The 21,069-nt window shown below is 44.0% G+C and overlaps 1 protein-coding gene across 1 annotated transcript in view; it reads right to left on the reverse strand.

Annotated features, from left to right (window-relative positions):
• MFSD4A (major facilitator superfamily domain containing 4A) overlaps window positions 1–21,069 on the reverse strand; it is a 43,713-nt gene that overhangs the window by 19,126 nt on the left and 3,518 nt on the right. Inside the window, exons 2-3 of the mRNA XM_083745575.1 lie at window positions 7,803–8,001; window positions 5,334–5,573 (exon numbers count right to left, since the gene is read on the reverse strand). Of these exons, the coding sequence (XP_083601701.1) occupies window positions 5,334–5,573; window positions 7,803–8,001 (439 nt within the window). The remainder of the gene's footprint in view (window positions 1–5,333; window positions 5,574–7,802; window positions 8,002–21,069) is intronic.

A 21,069-nucleotide genomic window follows, 5' to 3' on the forward strand; every position in this document is an offset into this window, starting at 1 on the left:
CCCATAAGAAGTGAGGTTATAAATATAAATACAGTTGTACCTTGGAAGTTGAACGGAATCCATTCCGGAAGTCCGTTCGACTTCCAAAACCAAATTGCTGCTTCTGATTGGCTGCAGGAAGCTCCTATAGCCGATCAGAAGCCGCAGAAGTCCCATCGGACCTTTGGGTTCCAAAAGAACATTCGCAAACTGGAACAATCACTTCCAGGTTTGCGGCATTCAGGAGCAAAAATGTCCAAGTTCCAAGGTATGACTGTATAAGCTTCTGAGTTCCCCAAACACAGAGATTTCTATGGACTATCACCCCAGATTTTAAAAGTCCCTTGTTGTCTTCATTACTTCATTACCAACATATGGCCATATCCATTGCTTCAACAAACAAAAGCCTTTGGGACAAGGGTCCATTTTTAGAAAGACCCCCAGAGGCTTGCCTTGAATTGCACATCAGCCAGCACAGAGGAGGACTTGCTTGTTCACGCAACACACTGAGATGAGCCCAGTTGCTCTTTTTTGCTGTCATCTGCAGCATTCACCTCCAGGTTCTATTACTTAACAGGTTGGTGTAACAGGAAGAAAAATGTAACCATTTTCAGCACAGCTGTCAAGTGTTTCCGTGCTCAGGTGCCAACTATGACAAAGTCTCTGAGTTCATGGGGCGGCAGGTTCTCCTTTTAGCCAAGACCTGTTTTAAGAGTGCTGCAACTGCTCGTTTCTATAACCAGGGGAGAGGGTTCATGAACTTACACACAAACCTTGCCCCAAACCAGCACTCGGGCAATTTAAGAATGACTGTGGACCTTTAAGAGTACCACTGCTGAAATTTTAAGTTCCCACTTATCAGATACAACTGCTCTGTCTCAAAAGCTGCTGTGCAAAGGCTCTGCTAGATGCAGGAGCCATCCAATGCAATATTGTCTTCCCTGAGCAATGGTATTGAGTAGTTCCTGTGTCTTGAGCCTAACCGGACCTTGCAACCATCACCTGAGGCTCTTCTTCATGTGCCTCCTCCACAAAGGGCGGCAATATGAGAACAGGCCTTTTCTTTGGTGGCTTCCTGCTTGTGGGATGCTGTCCCCAGGCAGACTCACCTGGCACCTTCATTACATATCTTTAGGTGTCAGGCAAAAACGTTCCCCTACAACCAGGCCATGGGCTAATTAAGCAATCAGTGGCCTTCTAAACTGTTTTTGTTTGTCATTATCTTACATATTTTTATGTTTTATATATTGTAAACTGCCTTGTGTTTCGCTACTAAAGAGAAGCTACATAATTCACATCATTTTAATAAATTCCATGCAGTATGTTGACTGTTGATGCCCATTTTTCACCTGTTCTTTCCTCTGTGACCAGAGATTTTTCACTTTTCACTGAACCCGGTTACAGTGCTTCTGTTGCATTTTGCAAAATCTCAGGCTGGAGCTTTTCACCAGCCTATCTTTAGGCAGAGAACATTCATGTCCTCCTTATCCAACCAGCTCCATATGTTTAGCTTGACTACATCAGATCTGGCATACAAGCAGGTGGTTCTAATATTTCACAGGCGAGGCAGAAAATAGAAGTTTCAACGCCCACCCAAGGGCTAGAAATCCTTGCAGAGGCTGTGAAGTGTTAAAAAATTATGCAAGCATATTGTATGGGATATCTTTAAAAAGATGAGGCTTATGATATCAGGAGGAAATAAATATAACCAACTGTCCCTCTAGCAACAGAACTTATGGAGATGCTACCCAGAAAAAATTACTTCAGCTGCTGAAGTTTAGTCATAATTTGGTACCGAAATGCTGCTTCAGAATACCTCCAAAATGTATTCAGAATACTTTTCTAATGTATTCAGACAGTAATTACCTAATAATGCAATATTGTTATGGCTACTAGCCAGAGATTGCTGGCTCTCTGCCCAGAACAGTTAGCTCCTGCAAGTGAATGGTCAAAAGACGGTCAGAAATCTGGGTTGAATGAGACACCTACCAGGTCTTGGAGAAAGAGACTTCACCTGCCCCCATCCTGGCTAAGAGAAAAGGGCAGAAGTATGTCTGCACATGAACAGGTATCAGTTTGCAAGAGAAACTGGGTGTGTGTGCGCGCATGGAGAAGAAAATGAACTACAAGTTCACTAAAGCTGGGATATAGGGCAGACATGGGGAACCTGTGGCCCTCCAGACACTGTTGGACTCAAAGTCCCACCAGCCCCAGTTGCTATGGACAATGGCCAGAGATGATGGGAGTTGTAGTTTGGCAACAGCTGGAACCCGATTTTTGATTTAGGGAGTCTCACCTTGAAGATGCGATGTGGGCCAGCAGATCAGCTGCCTCATAGGAACACCCACTGTTTGTAATTTTTGCTCTAGGTAAAACTATAGAGGCAAAGATACCCCGTGTCTTCTGATGCTCTTTCATCCAAACCAGACAGCCCTGTCCCTGGATCTTCTCAGCAGTCAAGGAAACGGGAAGTGCACAATAACCCAAGGGCACACATAAGCATAAGGCACAGTTAATCTGCATCTTACCAGCAAACATGCTGGTGAACACTGCGCAGATCACTGATAGCCACCCTTCCTTTGCTGTGCTGGGAACAAACTGTTACATGCAAACCAATATTCCTTGCTTGCTCTTCTCAAACAAACAACAGGGACAAGCCAAGAAGAAACCATGGCTTATTCTTAGCTCGTTCTTGTAGCTTTCCCCTTCCCAGTGTGACAAAAGGAGGAGGGGGCAATTTGGGCAGTGAGACCAGGGACCTTATTCTATCCTGATAAGCCAGTTAGTTAAAAACTCTGGCATGCCATTTTTGCATCCTTCTGTTCATCCAAGAAGCTCAGTGTGGCTTATATTATTTCCCAAACAGTCTCCCATCCAGGCAGCTTAGGGGGCCAGCCAGGTTAGGTTCAGTGCCAGAGCTGGCAAGGAGAAGCTGGCAAGGAGAGGACAAATCAATGATGTAAGAAAACAAAGCCTTTCGCTAAATGTGAACTCTTGTTCTGTTTGCTTAGTTTACACCTATATTTTCTCAGTAACGTGGCAGTAGTATTTCTGAATCTTGCCCTGCTTCTCACAGAGCTTGAATAACTGGTTTAGTTCATAACTAGCTGCAAAGCACAGGGAATGAGGCTAGAGAGAAGAGAGATAGGGAGAAGAGATAGAGAGAAGAGAGATTCTCTGCTTGAACTTGACACTCAAAAACCAGCAAGAACCTTACTAACAGAGATGCTTTAAAAAAAGCATTTCCATTTCCTTAAATATTCCCATTTGTCTCCCAAGTCTTTCCTACCTCTCATCATGAACCCAGCATAGTGAGTATTATCATCTTGGAAACCAAGAGGCATGTGTGACAGCTGTTCCATGCATAATGCTCACAGTGGAGGCTGTACCATACAAGAAAATGTTCAAGATGGAGGCGTTCCTACCACCCAGCTTAGCCAGGCTGCACTAAGGACATTTGCTGAGACTCAATGATGCAGAGCCACACCATACATTTAAAGTACACCTAAACATACATGTAAAGCACATGACTTGCCCCCAAAGATCCTGGGAAGCGTAATTTGTTTAGGGTACTAGGATCTGTAGCTGTGTGAGGGGAAGACTCTTAATTCCCCAGATTCTTTGGGGGAAATCACATGTTTTTAACTTGCATTGGGTGTGCTTAAATGTATGGGGTGGCTCTCTGCCTGCAGTACCAAATTTTCCTGGAGAAGGGAACTTGTGAGAATCCCTACTTTTACAGAGACGGTGGAAACCTTCCACTTCTCCATTTGATTCCCAGACAAAAGCTTGCCACACTTATGGCTTGTGAGGAATCTCGGCAGGAGTTTGGTGAACAGGGCTGTAGTGCCCCCTCTCTAGAGCATTTGTCCCCAAAGTTTGCTGAACTACAGATCCCACCATTCCTGAGCATGGGCCATGCTGGCTGGGGTTGACAGGAGACGGAGTTCAACACTGTCTGGAGGCTACAGCAGGATGGGGAAGGCTGCACTCGAGTTTCACGTCAACTGCTTTTGCACATGCATGTATGTGCAGATCATTCACACCCCAACAGAAACACAACCATACGTCCAAAGCAACACAGACCCCTTTGATTCATGCTAACCAGCAGGAAGACTGGAAGCTACACACAGGCAATTCCAAAAGCAGGAAGAAAAGCGGAAAGGCAACAATGCCCCTGATATCAGTATGTCCAAAGCCTTCTATATGCTAAGGGAGGTGATTGCCTGTGTTTCCTATGGTATGTGTACACAATAAAATTGTGCCATAGGTTTGTCATGCTTATTTTGTCCTAGAGACCTTCATAACAAGGGTCAACTTTCCCAGGAGGCTGATTTGCCATGCCTGTCTGTGCCACCTGTCTAAATAAATTCCTTCTAGTGTTTTGCAGGCCAAGGTTATCACTACCTGTGCTGCCACTCAAAAGTGGTTGATCAGTTCTTTGCTCTTTGGACCTCCATTAGCCACTGAAATCAAGTCAGAAATGCTAATGGGGGCAATGTAGCTGTGTGTTGCTGGGTAATAGGTGGATATTAGCCGGGTATTGACTATATTGTGTTTGTGGTTTTAAAAGTATTGATTGTATTTCAGATGGCTGTAAACCACCTTGATATTTTTGAATGAAAGGTAGTATCAAAGTGGTTTTTAATTGATCATAATACAAAAAAATATAAAATATTAAAGCCCAAAGATTTGCAGAAGTATGTATATATATATATATATATATACATATATAGCCGAAAGCACCAGCCTGAAGATGACGAGTGAGACCTCGTCGAAACGTCGCCTAGACACCCCAACTTTTACACGGGAAGACACCCGAGGACACCAAAACCTGCATTCCTGTACCCGTGAAAATCTACGAAAGCAAATATATATATATATATATATATATAAATAAACCTGGTGTGGACTTTCAAAATGGCCCAATGAGAACTGAACAAGCCCAGAGGCCTGAGAATGCTGACTGGCTGCATGGGGTGTGTGGGTAGATGTGGGAAAGGATAATGGAAAGAACGACGAATGATGGAACACAGTGGCTGAAATCCTGGACAGCAGCATCCCACACTGCCACATTCTGTTGCAGTTACCATTTCTTTCAATACTATTTCACTTTAATGAGAGAACAATGAAGGCAGGAAGACAGAAGAGCTGATTTGGTGCCAACATAAAACCAAAAATGGTTTTAGACGTGCAAAGTGGAATCAAGTTACTTTCCCTGACACACCGCCTTATGTGGGCTCCTCTGAAGAAGCCGGCCAAGAGACACATCCCCCCCCCCACTGCCCTGCTGGTCAAACCACTTTAAGCACTGGGCTGGAATGATAAGCCAGGAGGAGGGTGTCACTACTTACGTTGATCAAAGCCATAATCCAGAAGGCGTAAGACACCCGTGTCACCACCAGCCCTTTTGTTGGCAGGTCGTAGTGTGACAAGTTTCCAGGATGATGGGGGACGAGCGACTTCCGGATGTGAGGGAGGTTGCTGCTGCCAGTGGCTGTGCTGTTTGTCAGGATGCAGTTGGTGTCCGAGAGAAAAGGGTCGGCTATCAGAGGGCTCAGCAGGGCACCAAAGCCCACAAAGAAATGAAGGGCCTACACAAAGGAATGAGAAAATATCCTTATGATGTCCAGCAACAAGGCACACACTGCACCTCTGACAGCACATTAGAACTCTTAACAGTAAGAACCCTCTAGCATCCTTCCTGGGACAAGCTTCTCCCATCACTATGGGCTACCTTTGAAGGTGACCCGGAAACTACAACTAATCCAGAATGCGGCAGCTAGACTGGTGACTGGGAGCGGCTGCCGAGACCACATAACACTGGTCTAAAAAGACCTACATTGGCTCCCAGTACGTTTCCAAGCACAATTCAAAGTGTTGGTGCTGACCTTTAAAGCCCTAAACGGCCTCGGTCCAGTATACCTCGGTCTCCACCCCCATCGTTCTACCCGGACACTGAGGTCCAGCTCCGAGGGCCTTCTGGCGGTTCCCTCACTGCGAGAGGCCAAGCTACAGGGAACCAGGCAGAGGGCCTTCTCAGTAGTGGCACCCGCCCTGTGGAACGCCCTCCCATCAGATATCAAAGCGATAAACATCTACCTGACATTCAGAAGACATCTGAAGGCAGCCCTGTTCAGGGAAGTTTTTAATATGTGACATTTTAGTGTATCTTTCATCTTTGTTGGAAGCCGCCCAGAGTGGCTGGGGAAACCCAGCCAGATGGGCGGGGTACAAATAATAAATTATTATTATTATTATTATTATTATTATTATTATTATTAGTGCATTATCTCCAAAAAAACTCCCAACAAGCAACTTTTAATGGCACACAAATCCTTTGTGGGTTAGAATGTGTTATTTCATTAGGTCTGCAAAGCGTTTTATATGTGATCCTCAGCAACTGAAGTGCTCTTGCTGCTGTGATCCAAGTGACTAGCGTATTGTGCGTCTATCAGGTGCAGACATATGATGTGCTGCAAACAGTATGAACTAGGACTTCAGCTAGCACAATTAAGACGGTGTCACTGCTGCAATAGTATTGGGTGAGTGTGAAGGGAGCCAGCTTTACACCACAAGGTTACTTCTTCCCATGCTTTTTTGCTGGGGGGACGCAGGGGTACGCATACCCCTAAACATTTTGTGGATCTAAGTTTGACCTCATTGAGGGGCTATATTTCAATATGAGTAGGAAAATGAGAGTGCCCCTAAGCATTTTTTAAGAAAAAAAGTGCTGCTTCTTCCACTTCAAGTCCATGTCAAAGCACCTGGATGGGGGCATGGGCTGTGCAGAGATGCCCCAAGACACGCAAAATTGGCAATACCTACACAGACCCGTTTCTGTGCAGCTATTCAATATTACCATGAACTCTTTCAAAACAGAATTGAGTAGTTATATCTGAACCAGCTTATTTAGAGTGAAATTATTAATGGTGCAAATAACTTCAGGAAGACAATGGTGATGCAAGTGTGGCTATACCACCATCTTCAGTGCACAGGACGTTGTGCATGTGTGAGGTAACTGGATGTGCTTACAGAGGGCATTCAGTCCCTGTGTTCTCAAAAGACATATGCTCTGGTGATCTTCACTGTCTATGTGAAAGATGGGCAGAACATGGAGGCAGGACAGCAACGAAGGAACAATCCAAGCAACTAAGGAACACTCTGTGAGTTAGATTCTGATGCTAAATTGTACCTTCTTTTGGAAAGTGATGCCTGGAAACTGTTCCCAGTTTCACAATTAAATGCTAAGCTGAAAGCAGGAGAGGTTCTGTCCTGATGTGACTCAACGATTCTAGCTGTAAAATAGGGATAGCATTCAACCTTACAAAATACAGTGTGCGTGGACAGAGAGGAGCAAGGATTTGGGACACAAGGAAAGATCAAAGGTCCACAAATGCACCTGCCATTGGTGACTGCAGATTTTTCTGGCCACTGGTCCTGAATTAGGGAGAGTCCTACCTTTCTGTCAAGTTTAAAGACAGGGTAGGGACTTTTCTTCTGGCTGCATTGATTCCAGAGCCACCCAAGAAAGCAGCAAGACCGGCCAGTTTTTCCAAGTGCCTCTGGTGTTCAACAAAACAGAAACATACCCCTCATCCTCCTCTGCAGGATGGCAGCGCTGGCAGGAGTTCCTCACTAATGGTCACATTCAGTGTGGCAAATCAGAGGAGATTGCCAACCCTTCCTTGGTGGGAGGGGGCACGGATACCAGGCCAGCCAACATGTGTGGGTCCCTAACAAGGGCTCAAGATAGAAAAAAACTCCAAGCATCTAGAGAGAGTTTAAAAAGGGGGGCACCTGCCCCCTGTTACTTGTCTAACCTGTAGGAAGACAGCAGAGTCCTTCTGATAAATCTTCACCAGCTGCATATTGGAGAGGGTGTCGATGCAACCCATGGCCAGGCCAGCCACGGCCATGACCACTGCAAGCACCACCACATTGTGGCAGACTGGGATGATGGCAAAAACCACAGAGATCGCAAGTGATGACACAAAGAGGGCGAACAGAGACTGAGCCAACCTGGACCAAAAAGAGAGAGAGAAAAAAGCAGTTTCGTTATTTAAAATATAGACAGCCCACCGTCCAACTGTAGCCTTTGAGGCATTGTGCATTAAAAGAAAAACTATATCACACACACATATATTATAAACAGAAATGTACAGTTTTCTGCAGATTAAAAACAGCAGCAGAGTTGAGCACTTGGACCTCCGGTACAACAAGATGTTTACATAGTACCTGAAAACAATCAGTGTAGGAATCAGAATAGTGTATAAAGGAGATACAGCTGAGGCACCACCACAGAGAAGTCCCCGTCTCTGGTTGCCACTTTACCTCCAAAAGTAAAGGTGGGTTTCCATTTTTTTAAAAAAACAACCACCATCCAGGGGTGGGGAACCTGCACTCCAGCAATACCCAGAGGGCCACAGCTCCTGTTATCCTGGACCCTTGGCCATTCTGCCTGGAGATGTTGGGAGCTGGAGTCCATCAACGTCTGAAGATCACCAGGTTTACCATCCCAATCTTAAAAAATATTGGTAATGTTAATATGGGACCAGACATACTGCCTCCTAATTCTACCAATCTGCACAGTAGCAGCTGTATTTGGGACCAATCAAAGTTACTAAACTTTCATGAGCACTTCCTCATATAGTGCATTACAGTAGTCAAACCTGAATGCTAACAGAATATGAGTCACAGCTATAAACCAATCAACTTTGTCTAGAGGTGTTTTACGTTATAAATGACACGTGAGTGTCTGCAGGGCTGGAACTAATAGTACCAAGTTTGATTCTTTAGGGCAGCCTTGGGACTTGACACCTTCTAGCTGTCTTAGACTATATCTGCCATTGACAGCTGTGCTGGCCAGAGCAAATAGGTCCAAAAGCGCTGGAGGGTTGACGAAGGCTGCTTTGGGGGCAGTGCAACCCAACCTAGAACAAGCCGTATCCCAAGTCTTTGACCAACTGTATCACCAGCCAATAGGATGACCCAGTTTACTGGCACCCCATTGAGCCCATTACTGATTTCAGCCACCTTTTCAACACCTCACCTGTATTTGATATAAAAAAGGAACAGAACTGTCCACCTCACTATACTGATGACACCTAACTCTAAATCCTCAAATAACCTCCCTCAGAGCTTTTCAAATACCCACAGTATGGCTCTGCCCTTAGACTAGAACCATGTTCAAATCTCACATGGAAATTTTAGCTTGGCCTTAAAGCTCAACTGGGGTATCTTTTGGGCAAATCAGTATTTCCGCCTAACCTACTGGAAGGACAGCAATGTATATTTGCCTAAGCTCCTTCAAGGAAGAGTGGGATAAAATCTTTAAAAAATAAAAATAGAAAACAACTTCAAGTCAAATGCCTTTAGGTAAAATAAAGGAAGCCTTGTTGTGTTCTATGGTTTTGTGTTACAGAGGTGAGACGATAATCTTGCTAACCTCATAAAAGGCTATAATCAGTTAGCAAAATGCAGAAAAACCAGGAAGGACAGCTATAAGAGGCATCAATAAAACTGGATAGCAGCTGGTGGAGTGTGTGCATTTTGACTGAACCACTTGTAGAATCTAGTGATTCAAGACATGCAATTAATTCTGCATAGAGAACCAGGCCAAACCATCCTTTTTGGAAAAGAAGAAGTTTGAATCTGACTGCAATCCCAATCCCACTTGCCTAGGAGTAAGACCCACTGAATTCATAGTATGCTTCTATGTAGATGAGGTTAGAATTGCAGCCAATGTCTAGAAAAGGGGGACGGACGGACTTGTTAATAAGCTAACATAATAGCAGCTTTCAACAGGGGGAAAAAAGTTTTCCTATGTTTGCTACAGTAATCCCGAAATTCACATGCATTTAACGTGCTTTCAGCTTTACGTACTTGGCTAAATAAATAAATAAAAAGGGGGTGGAAATTCGGGGGAAATACTTTTGTAATCCCACCCCCTATTGAACCCAGTGTGTTTTCACTATACATGATTTTGGCTTTAGGTGCGACCCCCAAAACATAACCCCCATGTAAATTGCCTGATTGCAAAAGAGGCTCCATTAAATAAACTGGCCTCACATTCTGAATTATACAATTGTCACTTGAATAAAGAAAAAAGCCTAAATATACTCAGGCTGCCACATACACTGCAGGAAGAACTGCATTTAGAATGGGGGGGGGGGGGCAGAACCTGTCTCTGGATCTGCCCGGCAGCCATGCATCAGGCATGAACGCTTGTGTAGATCTCTATTCACTTGGGCTTTCCAATGTGGCCTCTTATCCTGCAAGCAGTGCTACAACCTTCCTAACTAGTAAGCATGATGGAGAAAATAATAATTTTGTAAAACTGTATCATTTTAAAGATTCCTTTTTCTTTTGAGCCTGTGGTCTAGCTAAATTGGAAAGGCTCGTGCCTAACTTTTACTGTGCAGAACTAACTAATTGCTTTGCAGTACAGTACTGTGATGTGATGCCTGTTCTATCTGGAACACTGAAAGAATAGACTGATGGAATGCATAAAACACTGTATGCATTAAAAGAAAATCGGCTAGGTGTGGCAATTTTGCTTCATCTTGCATTGTTTTGTAGACGGATGAAAGAGGGTGCTGGGAAACATTTAATGAACAGGGAAATTACTCAAAGTCTTAATTAAGAAAGACATGGAAAAATGATTATATGTAATCACAAGATACTATGAGGAGAGCTGATCTGAACAGAGGCATATCTAGGGCCCCTTGAGTCCTTGGCAAGGAGCTGCAATGGCAACTCCCCATCACTTTACCCACCAGCCACCAGCTGAGAAAGCCCCACACAAGAGCTACATGCAGGGAGAGAGGGAGGGAGGCAGGCCTAGTTGGGTCCCCAGGAAGGGGTGACTTTGAGGGCTGTGCACACACACAAAATGCTCAGAGTGATTTGGCTCCGCCCTCTGGCTCCTCATGACATCACGCACGTGACGTCAGGGTGTCCTGTGACATCACATGCGTGGTGCCAAGACGTCGCGTTGGGCCCCCTCAATCATCCGGAGAAGATGGCGCCTTTACCTATAAATATAACAATGAATAAATCACAATGAAGGAAAGAGCAATGCTGACAACAACCCAGACTGGCGCTTCCTGGTCCAGTTCCCTCCTGCAAGCAGAACACCTCACACTACGGCCAAGGAGCTGATCAGCCCACTGCTAAGGAGGAAGCTGCTGAAGACTGAAAACAGGCAGGCAGTAAGATACCAGGCAGCGAAAGGCTGGGAGAAGCAAAATCAGTGTGGAGTCAGGGAGCAGAAGCAGCCGCATATAAATCTCCCTTAGACAGGAAGAGTGAGGTCTTCATTCTCAGTGGCTTCGAGGGCACACTGCTGCTTTGAACAGGGATGTGCATCTGTCAGGTCAACTTTCGGCTTCTGCTAGACCTGGGAAGGAGCAGGAAGTGAGAGGCAGCAGATGGGAGAAATTCTGCTCAGCATCCCTCTGGTGCAACTGAGCCAGACATCATTCACACTTTAAAGCCTACCTTTGTAATGTTAGGGACGAGAAACTTTAAAAGAACAAGGGAAGGTGAAATTCTTAACAGTTCTTTTTAGCAGCAGTTCTGTAATATGAACTCAGAATGACTTGGGACAAAATCTAATGCTTAAGGGTTGCATAAGCTTGGGCCTCAGCGACCACCTGAACCCTCCCTGAGATCATTTGCAGGAGCATCTCTGGCTGTGCCCATCCCCTCTGTCCTGTGTTGGTGAGGCTCATTGATATGAACGTGAAATAGGGCCTCCAGTATTGCTGACCCAGTCTTATGGAATGCTCTTCCAATAGAGATTCACTAGGCATCTTTTAATGTGAAATTTTAGGTGTTTGTTGAAAACTTTACACTGCCAGGGCTTATGCGGACAAGCCTCTTTTTCACAGCTAGGTGGTGATCTGCAATTCTGGTTGTTTGCACATGGGGTTGTGAGTGTGCATTTATTCATTTATTTGAGGTATTTATATACCCCTTCTCAGGTCGACATAAAAAAGTGGTTTACATAAACTTATTGCAGCAATAAACACCACTTCTTCTTTTTTTAAAGTTACAATAAAATGGAAAAGAAACTTCTTTGTTTAGAAGAAACTGTGCCTGCTTCTTTCTGTGTCCCTCAGGGCAGGGTAGCTCTGCAGAAGCCCGTGTAGTGGCAGCTAGGGAAGGGAGGGGCCAGCTACAATGGGTGGTGGGTGGCCGCAATGCCTCAAGCATGTGAACCTGTGTGTTGGCCGTCAGATGTAGGGAGCACATCTGTTTTGGAGAACGGTTGGGTGGGTTTGTTTTTTTACGGGGCTTCCCTTGAGCACAGGTCAAATTTCAAAGGGGAAACAATTCACACATATCTATATTTATATACAGAAAGAGAGGATTGCGGGGGGTGGGGCAGGGGGCAGGGAGAATATGTATGTTTTTGTGGCCCCCCCCCCCCAGTGTGGAGTACCATCATGTTTTTCCTGCTGCCTGCAGTAGCCATTTTGTGCCAGAACCCATGCCACTTTAATCAAGATGGGTAATAGCACCTCATTTTTTAAAAAGTAAAAAGCTCTCTCTCTGTGTGTGTATGAAATTGCAGTAGAAAAGTATTCTTACAAATAAAGAAATAAGGGCTACAGCTCCCATACTGGATAGGAAATGCAATTCATACTTAAAAGCCTGTTCATCTATTTAGTTATGGCCACATGGTGTGCCTGCTAGGGTCCAATGCAGCTAGCAGATTGCAACAGCTCTTTCTCCAGCTGCTGGGATCATGATACCAGAGGGAGACATCTTTCCACTTTCTCCCATTGAAGTCAGTTAAACCATGGTCCCCATGCCTTTGGGATGCCCTGACACCTGGAGGCCAGCAGACCTACTCAAAAGCTCTGAAGGGACACCTGATGTTCTTGGCCTTCCCCAGGAAGACCAATTGAGCCACGGTTGGTTTTAGTTGCATTTTGTTACCGAATGTCGTTTGATATTGAACGTTTGTGTTTCTGGATGATTTTATTGTCTATGGTTGCCTTTATAAATTCATTGTGGTATGTTTCCATCCTGTAAACTGTATTTAAGCATTTTACACAAATAAATAAATATTGGGCCTAATTATGAATTTGATGCAAGTGATGAATCAGTAAACTGGACCAGTTTACTCACAACACTTGAGGTGAACCTAGTAAAAAACAAACACACACACACACACACACACACACACACACAAAACCCAACCCATTCTGAAATAGCAAATGTCCTCAAGACTTGTCCAAATGCAACAGATTCCCTACATAGGAGGGCATCATGTAAACAGCCTAAGTTGGTGCTTAACGTAAAAACACACAGCCATGCGAACAAAATTTAGGATCGCCAGACGAAAAACAACTGCCAAATGCTAATGCTGCCTCAGCAACAGGTCCAGAACTGCAGAATGACACCTCTGGGAGACAAAATAGCACACCAGGGGATAAAGATGCAGGTGCAAGCAACAGATACGCTGGAGATGGGAACTGCGCCAAGACTGGAACTCAATGCGTGCTCTGTAGAATTAACAGGAACAGCTTCCCCCTCTATCTCCGCCTGGCTTAAGAGCACACAGAGCAGTTAAGCAATCAATCATTGCTTGTGGGCAGCAGCATAAAGATCTGTGCTACTTAAAAGAGTGTGTTGGCGATGGTGGCAATTGGGGAGTAAAGACCAAGTTTTGTTCCCTAATCTATAACAGAGATTATGAAAAAGCTTTGTTATGCACTGCCAGCAACCATCGCAATAGCCTGCTTTTTGCTCCACTGCATGGATCCCCTGGGCCTGGCCATGAGGAGGATGGAGGAACTGCCTGCCTCCTAATATCGTATCTGGAATTCAATTGCCTGTTTGTCTTAAGAGCACACCACAAGACACCACCTCAATTGGAGAGCTGCAAATTCTTTTGAGATTTTTAGGATTCTCTGGGACGGATGCTAAGTATCGATCAGGGCCCATTGTAGGCACCAGGAACACAAAACAGTCCTCTCTATACCACTTGCTTGCAGTGCTGGCCCACCCACAAGGCAAGGTGAGGCAACAGCAGGGTCAACAGAGGCAGCAGAAAGCTCAGAGGCTGCAGCTAGTGCAAAACAGCATCTGGACTAATGACTGGCACTCCTATCACACTGCTTCTGATATAATTGTATTGGCTGCCTAGCCACTTTAATATCTTATCTTTGATCTATAAAGCCCCAAATGGCTTGATTTCCAAATACCTGAAAGACTACACTTTATACACTAGCTCAGGAGTTAAGATCCACAAGAGACACAATGTTGGCAACTCCAGTGCCCTTGGAGGTCTGCAAGGTAGAAGCATGCGAGAGGGCCTTTTCTGCGGTGGCCCCAGATTTTGGAACAACACCATTCACTGTGGAGCATCAGGACAGCAGTGTTTAGAGACTATTCTAACTTGATGATGCAGACATAGGGTTCTTGGTGACTGCTCAGTGGCTTAGCATCAAAGCCTGGCCATCTGCATCAACACAGTGTCACCACACAATAAAACTGCTCTGAGTTGAAGAAGGGCGTGTTTTCCCACTTACACTCCCCGCTGTAAGTTGGAATCTAGGTCTAAGAGAAAATAGTATAGGCTCCTTCACACATACTGTTAAATAAACTTATTGCATTTTCCTGTGTCTGTGCTGCAAATATAAAAGCTCTGTTCACTATTATGTCCGTTCCACCCCTTAGAACTCTTGCTTCCCACTAGCACTGCAAGAGGGGGTTGAAAGTGCTTTTATGAAAGCCATTAAGGTCTCTAGAGGATACAATCAAAGTAAAGCTTTCTAAATGGAATTTCGAACACTCAAACCATGTTACTGAGCCTCCATGTTCAAAGGTAGTGTACCTTGAACACCAGGTGCTTCGTATACAAATGGGGAGGGCTGTTGCACCAGTATCCTTCTTGTAGGGTTTTCACAGGTATCCAGCACCTCTGGCAACAAAGTATTAAACTAGGTGGATCTTTGGTCCTATTGAACAATATTCTTCTGATGCTCCCATGTTTATCTCTGTCTCTCTCATGTTTTTATAAATGTACATTCTGGACAAACTTGCCTAGAAAACTCAACAGAAACTTCTGCTTTCAGAAATGGCTCAAAATGCAATCATAAAGGAAAAAACCCCTGCTTTTAAAAATCAGGAGTGGGGAAAGAACTAAAACAAGCAAGTGCAGTCATTCCAAAACATGTTGAATGTTTACAGCATCTCTTCTTCTCAGATTGTGTTAAAGGAGGCTTTTCAGTGGGGAAAAGAATGAGCCTCAAAAAGCATAATGTGTAAACTAGGAAAGCACTTTAAGAAAACCCAGGTAGGATGGAAGGCAGATGAGAAGGAGCAGCGAGAAAATATGTGTGTGTGTATGTTTTTGTGTGCATGAAAAACACAGAGGAAATAGCAGGCAGAACAGCAGCAGACTCCCTTCTATTTGCAAAGGGCGGGGGGGGGGGGGGAGAGAGATGCTATGTGCACAAAAACAGGACTAGTATTCAGAGCTATTAAGTCCTTTGCAGCATCCCAAATCAGAACACATCGGAAGACTCCATATTAAGCTCTCTTAGAAACCTGGCTCAGGGAATATTGCAAAACAGAGCTCTTTAATACGTCTTGCCAACCTTCAGTAAAACCACAGAGCCACTTACAAGGCAGAAGCCAATAGCCCTTCCTTGCATGATTAAAGAAGTTCAGATCACCACACACTTCCCCCATCATCTCAACAACAGGGCATAAAGAGCTGACAATACAGAAAGCAACATCCCTTAACACTTACTAACATATGGAAGGAAATAATACCATGGGGTGGATGCAGTACAGATCTATGCATGCCTTCAGTCCTAAAATGCGTCGTGTTGGGGTGGAGCTGGAGCTATTAACTGGTCAGTTTCTTCCAACTTGAGATGCTTTGCTTTTAGCAACATCCTGTTGATCAGCACAAGAGGGGTGTGCAGTGAGACAGACAAGAGCAGCAGAATAGCATTGCCAGGTCTTGTGATAGAATCTCGAGCCTTATTGCACTTGGTTGTGTTTCCCCACCCGCAACGAGCCAATCCAGCTTCAAAGAGTCTTGGGAGTTGGACTTGGTCAAAAACATAGAGACGTCTAAAAATAATAATAAACTTTTGTGATGATCTAAACCTGAACTGCAAGCCAACATTTCCCTGAGTTTGGGTTGTTGTCACTTTGGCTTGCTTGGGGTCTGCAGCTGCTAAGGCCAAAAATGCAGTGTCTTCCAGCAGTACGCTTGAAGCAAGGGGCGACTGCAATTCTCTCTCCAAATATAGTAAGAATAGGATTCACCACAGCCCAATGTGCTAGCTTGCTCATTTACTGTAATTTAGATGATGGATGGACTGATAATTTTTGAGACACAGCAGGCCGTTGTGTGTATTAGCATAAGCTAACTGATTACAAGACTCCCAAATTAGATCTCCCTAGTAGGGGGACCAAGACGTACAGTAGTCTCTCACCTACGCTGCATTTATTGCAGAAGAAGAAGAAAAGTTCCAGTAACAAAGATTCATGCTGTTTTGGGGTCTAAAAAGACCTATCATGGTTTGGCTGCGTTTCTATACATAGACATTAAAGCTTCTTCAAAGGGCTGTTACTGAGATGAAGCAGAGAGTAACATCTAAATTAATGGGTTCAAATTTCAAGAAAGTGAATTTTGATTAAACATGAGAAGAATCTGCTAACAGTTCAACTTGTTTAACAGTGAAACCAGTGTTAGAAACTGAGATATGAAAGCTAGGAGCTAAATGGCACCTTAATCCTAGGCTATGGGTACAACAACAGAATGTCTAGGCACTTTTTTTTTATAACGAGAATACAAAGCTGAAAATGAATGAACTGCAGCTAAACTATGATGTTCATTTTTCACGTGGTCTAGTCCTTCCCCTGCCCACCCCCTAATATTCTTAAGAGGGTCTCTTCTGCAGTCTTCAGAGAGTAGCTGGAAGTGGGGAGGCAGAAAAAGGTCCTCCTTTCCTTCCAGTAGTGGCAGTTTTCCCTGTCGCAAAATGCGCCTAGAACAATGGGAGTTTCAAACACTGAGTGAATCAGACTGCCATGGAAGGAGACAGGACTCTTTGTTAGAGGTTTAATAAGAGACTAGATAGCTGCCTATCAGTGATGCTGTAGCACCAGATTTCCTACACTGTCAGGCAGTTGGACTAGAGGACCTTTGAGGTATCTTCCAATGCTTATGATTATATGAAAGAGTTACTGAAAATATAGTGAAGAACACAGGAAACCGCCCTACACAGAGCCAGGTCATTGCTTCATTTGGCTTCCTATTGCCTATACTAGATGTAGCTTTCCTCCATGGGTTTCAGAAACCAAGTATTTCCCCATCCTGCTTGGAAGAGCTGGGGACTGATCAGTTGTGTCCATATATAAAGGTAAAGGTAAAGGTAAAGGGACCCCTGACCATTAGGTCCAGTCGTGACCAACTCTGGGGTTGCGGCGCTCATCACGCTTTACTGGCCGAGGGAGCTGGCATACAGCTTCCGGGTCATGTGGCCAGCATGATTAAGCCGCTTCTGGCGAACCAGAGCAGCGCACGGAAATGCCGTTTACCTTCCCGCCGGAGTGGTACCTATTTATCTACTTGCACTTTGACGTGCTTTCAAACTGCTAGGTTGGCAGGACCATATACAAGTACTACTATTCCAATGGGATGTGAGGGGAAAGAGTGCATATCCATTCAGACTATGCAACTTCCTCTCAGCATGCTTTGAGGGATGTTTTTTTTTTTAGTGACTAATAGTTTTTATTAGGATGGGACACAGCTTATTTGTTTTGAGCTTAATGATTGTGTGTTTGATCATTTACATAACTGAGCTACATTTTAAAGCTCCTTTAAACAAGTATTAGCAGAATGGAATTTACATTATGAAATAAATAAGCACCAATTCATATAATGTCCATGCTGAGAGCTGGCACTGTTACATGGGATGGGCAGAAAAGCCCCCTAGAACCAGTTTTGTAGGATGGCAAGTAATTAGCTGTCTTCTGTTTTGTAAGTTTTGTATGAACTTCTGAGAATCAGTAAATAGGATACAAATTGGTCATTGGTGTCAGTCTAAAAAATGTGTTCTAATTAGTTCTACTGTGCAGACAGGCTGGAGAATTCCAGCTCAAGATCAAGAAAGCACATCACAGAATAGGAAATAATGACCACAGCCTGATTACAGCCAAAGAATTAATCTCTGCTACAGCTTTTAAATGTTGGGGAACTGGCTTCCCATTCTCTATAGGAACTGCTGTGAATATGTAGATTTAAAGCATGGATGGTGAATGTGTGTGGTTCTCCATCTTGTCAGATCCTGACTCCCATCAGCCCCAGCCAGCAAGGATGAGGAGAGCCGTTGTCCAGGAGAAGCTGGAAGGCTACAGGTTCCCACATCCCTGATTTTGAAACCTTGATGTTTTTACTCAACCAGTAACATGAGTCCATAGATAAGTTTGCCTACCGAGTGCTTACTTCCTATGTCAAGCTGCTCATACACAAAATCCATGTGTAGATAGCACATGCACAAAAACAGAGTTCTCTGGGTGTATTTATGGTGTGTGTATGGTAAGGAGCTGTGTCACAGTACATCTGTACGAAGCAACACACACACACACACACACACACACACACACACTTGTTCTAGCTGCCAAACTGCACACAGGAGGTGGTGAATTACTTCCTGCATCATGGAAATACTTTCTGCTTAGAAGAAATGTTGCTGATGAAGCCAGCTTCTGAACACATAGTATCTTGGGCAGTAACTGGAGTCAAAGGAAATTAAGGAGTCATGCACTTTCCAGATGCTCTGCAGAGACAGGCCTGTGCTCAATGTTTTCTCAGCGACCTCAGATGGAAGGAGCACGCTTACGACCCACTGTCAGCGCATCACCAGCTCTCATGAGGAGTTCAAAGGTATGCTGCTCCCCAGGTCACCAGATCCACAGAAGACATTAAGTATCTATTAGACCAGAAGCCCACGTATCTGGCATGACTGCATCAAAGGAGAGCAGTGCAGGTAGCACAATGGAGAATTTAGTTGGCAGAAGCAAGGGGTCTTCTGCACTAAATTTCCAACAACCTTCTGACAGCAAGAGCTGTTCAGCAGTGGAACCATCTCCCTCGGGAGGCTGAAGATTCTCCTTCCTTGGAGGTTTTTCAGCAGAAGTTGGATGGTCACCTGTCATGGATGCTTTAGCTGAGATTCCTGCATCACAGGGGGTTGGACTAGATGACCCTCGAGGTGAAGGGAAATTCTGTTCCTGCACATAACTGCGGCATTATGGGAAGTCTCGCTTCTTGCTTCTTTTCTCTGGCATTCTGGGAAGTCTCGCTTATAATCTTTTCTCTGCTTCTGCACACACTGTACAAACCTGTTCCAAACACCAAGACATTCCCTCCTTGCTCAGTTCATCTTAAGTTCATGATAACCTGTTCTCAATGCATAGCTGACCACATCTACGGAACTCGATTATTATATTCTTTCATGTTATGATCAATCATTAGTAATTGTTTTAGTCATGCTATATCAATCTTTAGTTATAATTTAATTAGGAGGTTTCATGCCTGTCTAGTTCCAGCTCTGCGATTCTATGGTTGCAGTTTGGGGAGCAGCTTTCTGCCTCTGTTTCCAAACAGTGTCCTGGACTACTACACCCCAATGTTGCAGCAGGTCAGTATGTGTGTATAATAGCAGCCAACGTCAACCTATTGTTGATGTTTTGGACAGAAACTCCCATCAACATCGTCAGGTTTATACCAAGTTATTATACGGGATAAAGCAAACCTGGGCATATCAACAGTTAAAAGAGCTGGAGTTGTACTTCTAATGTGCTGTGCAAACAACGTAAAATTATATAGGCTAGTACGCCATGATAGCTGAGTAACCCAGTCCATAATTGTAGGGCTGAAAAATAATAATTGGTGTAATTAATTTTAATCAGAACTGTTCCCTGTTGAATTTTGCTCTCTATCTAGAAGACTATTTTGATTACTCTAAATGCTTGCCCTGATTGGAGCAATGTGTTTTCAGAGGGATCTTTAAAGCATGAATCAGTAAGGAAATAGCTCTTTAAATATAATGTAAATATAATATTTATAAGCAAGATAAGGGTTTTCTGCTTGATTCATTTTTTTTTTTACATTTATAGTCTGCCTCTTGTCCAATGTGCTCAAGGTGACACAGATGCTCACAGCCCTGTGACGTAGGTTAGGCTGAGAGTGAGTGACTGGCCCAAGGTCCCTCAGTGAGTTTCATGCCTTGCTTAATAATCAGCTGACTGGTTTAATCAACTATAACTCCAATCTTTAAAATGCTCAAGATTAGATCCAGGATAAGTAAGTTGCACTTGGGTCCCTTTAGAATCTATGCAAAACTAACCATGAATTCGTTCCCACTGAAATAAATGAGAACTAAATCAGGATTAATTTTACATATTCCAAAGGGATCTAAGTGCTAATAACTTTACAGCAAAATCCTATGCATGTTTACAGATAAGTAAAATCCATTGTGTCCCCTGAGGCTTGTCTAAAGCAGAAGACTTTAGCCTGGGTTCAATTCTCAAATTTATAATCCTGAGAAAGCCAATATATCTGCAGACCAGTTAAACAGTACAGTAGTTTGAAGATGTTCATAAGTTAAATGCCTCAAAAGTAGCACTTAAATATTAGCATGAAGTTTCAGTCCTAAAACAAATCCAAGCAAGATTGGTGCTTGACAGCAGCTAAGGAGTTACAGCAAAGGAAGATTGGTGTGTGTGTGTGTGTGTGTGTGTGTGTGTGTGTGTGTGTGTGAGAGAGAGAGAGAGAGAGAGAGAGAGAGAGGGAGGAGTCACCACTCACAAGCTGTTTGTTTTAAAGTGATCTCTATGCGAGAGACACTAATTCCTCATTGATGGTATCATTGATGAATTGTCAAGCATAACACTGTTCTTTCCAGCAACGCTGTGTGACAATGGAATCTTTACTGTGCCTGTTTTATCCTATGTCAACCTTTAAGTGCTTGTTTGACACTGGATGTTGCTTGCCAACTTTCTGGAGAATGGGAGGCCAGCTTGAGTTTTGACATCAAGGTTATTAAA

The sequence above is a fragment of the Podarcis gaigeae genome (assembly GCF_964106915.1).
Source record: "Podarcis gaigeae genome assembly, chromosome: 6".
NCBI lineage: Eukaryota > Metazoa > Chordata > Lepidosauria > Squamata > Lacertidae > Podarcis > Podarcis gaigeae.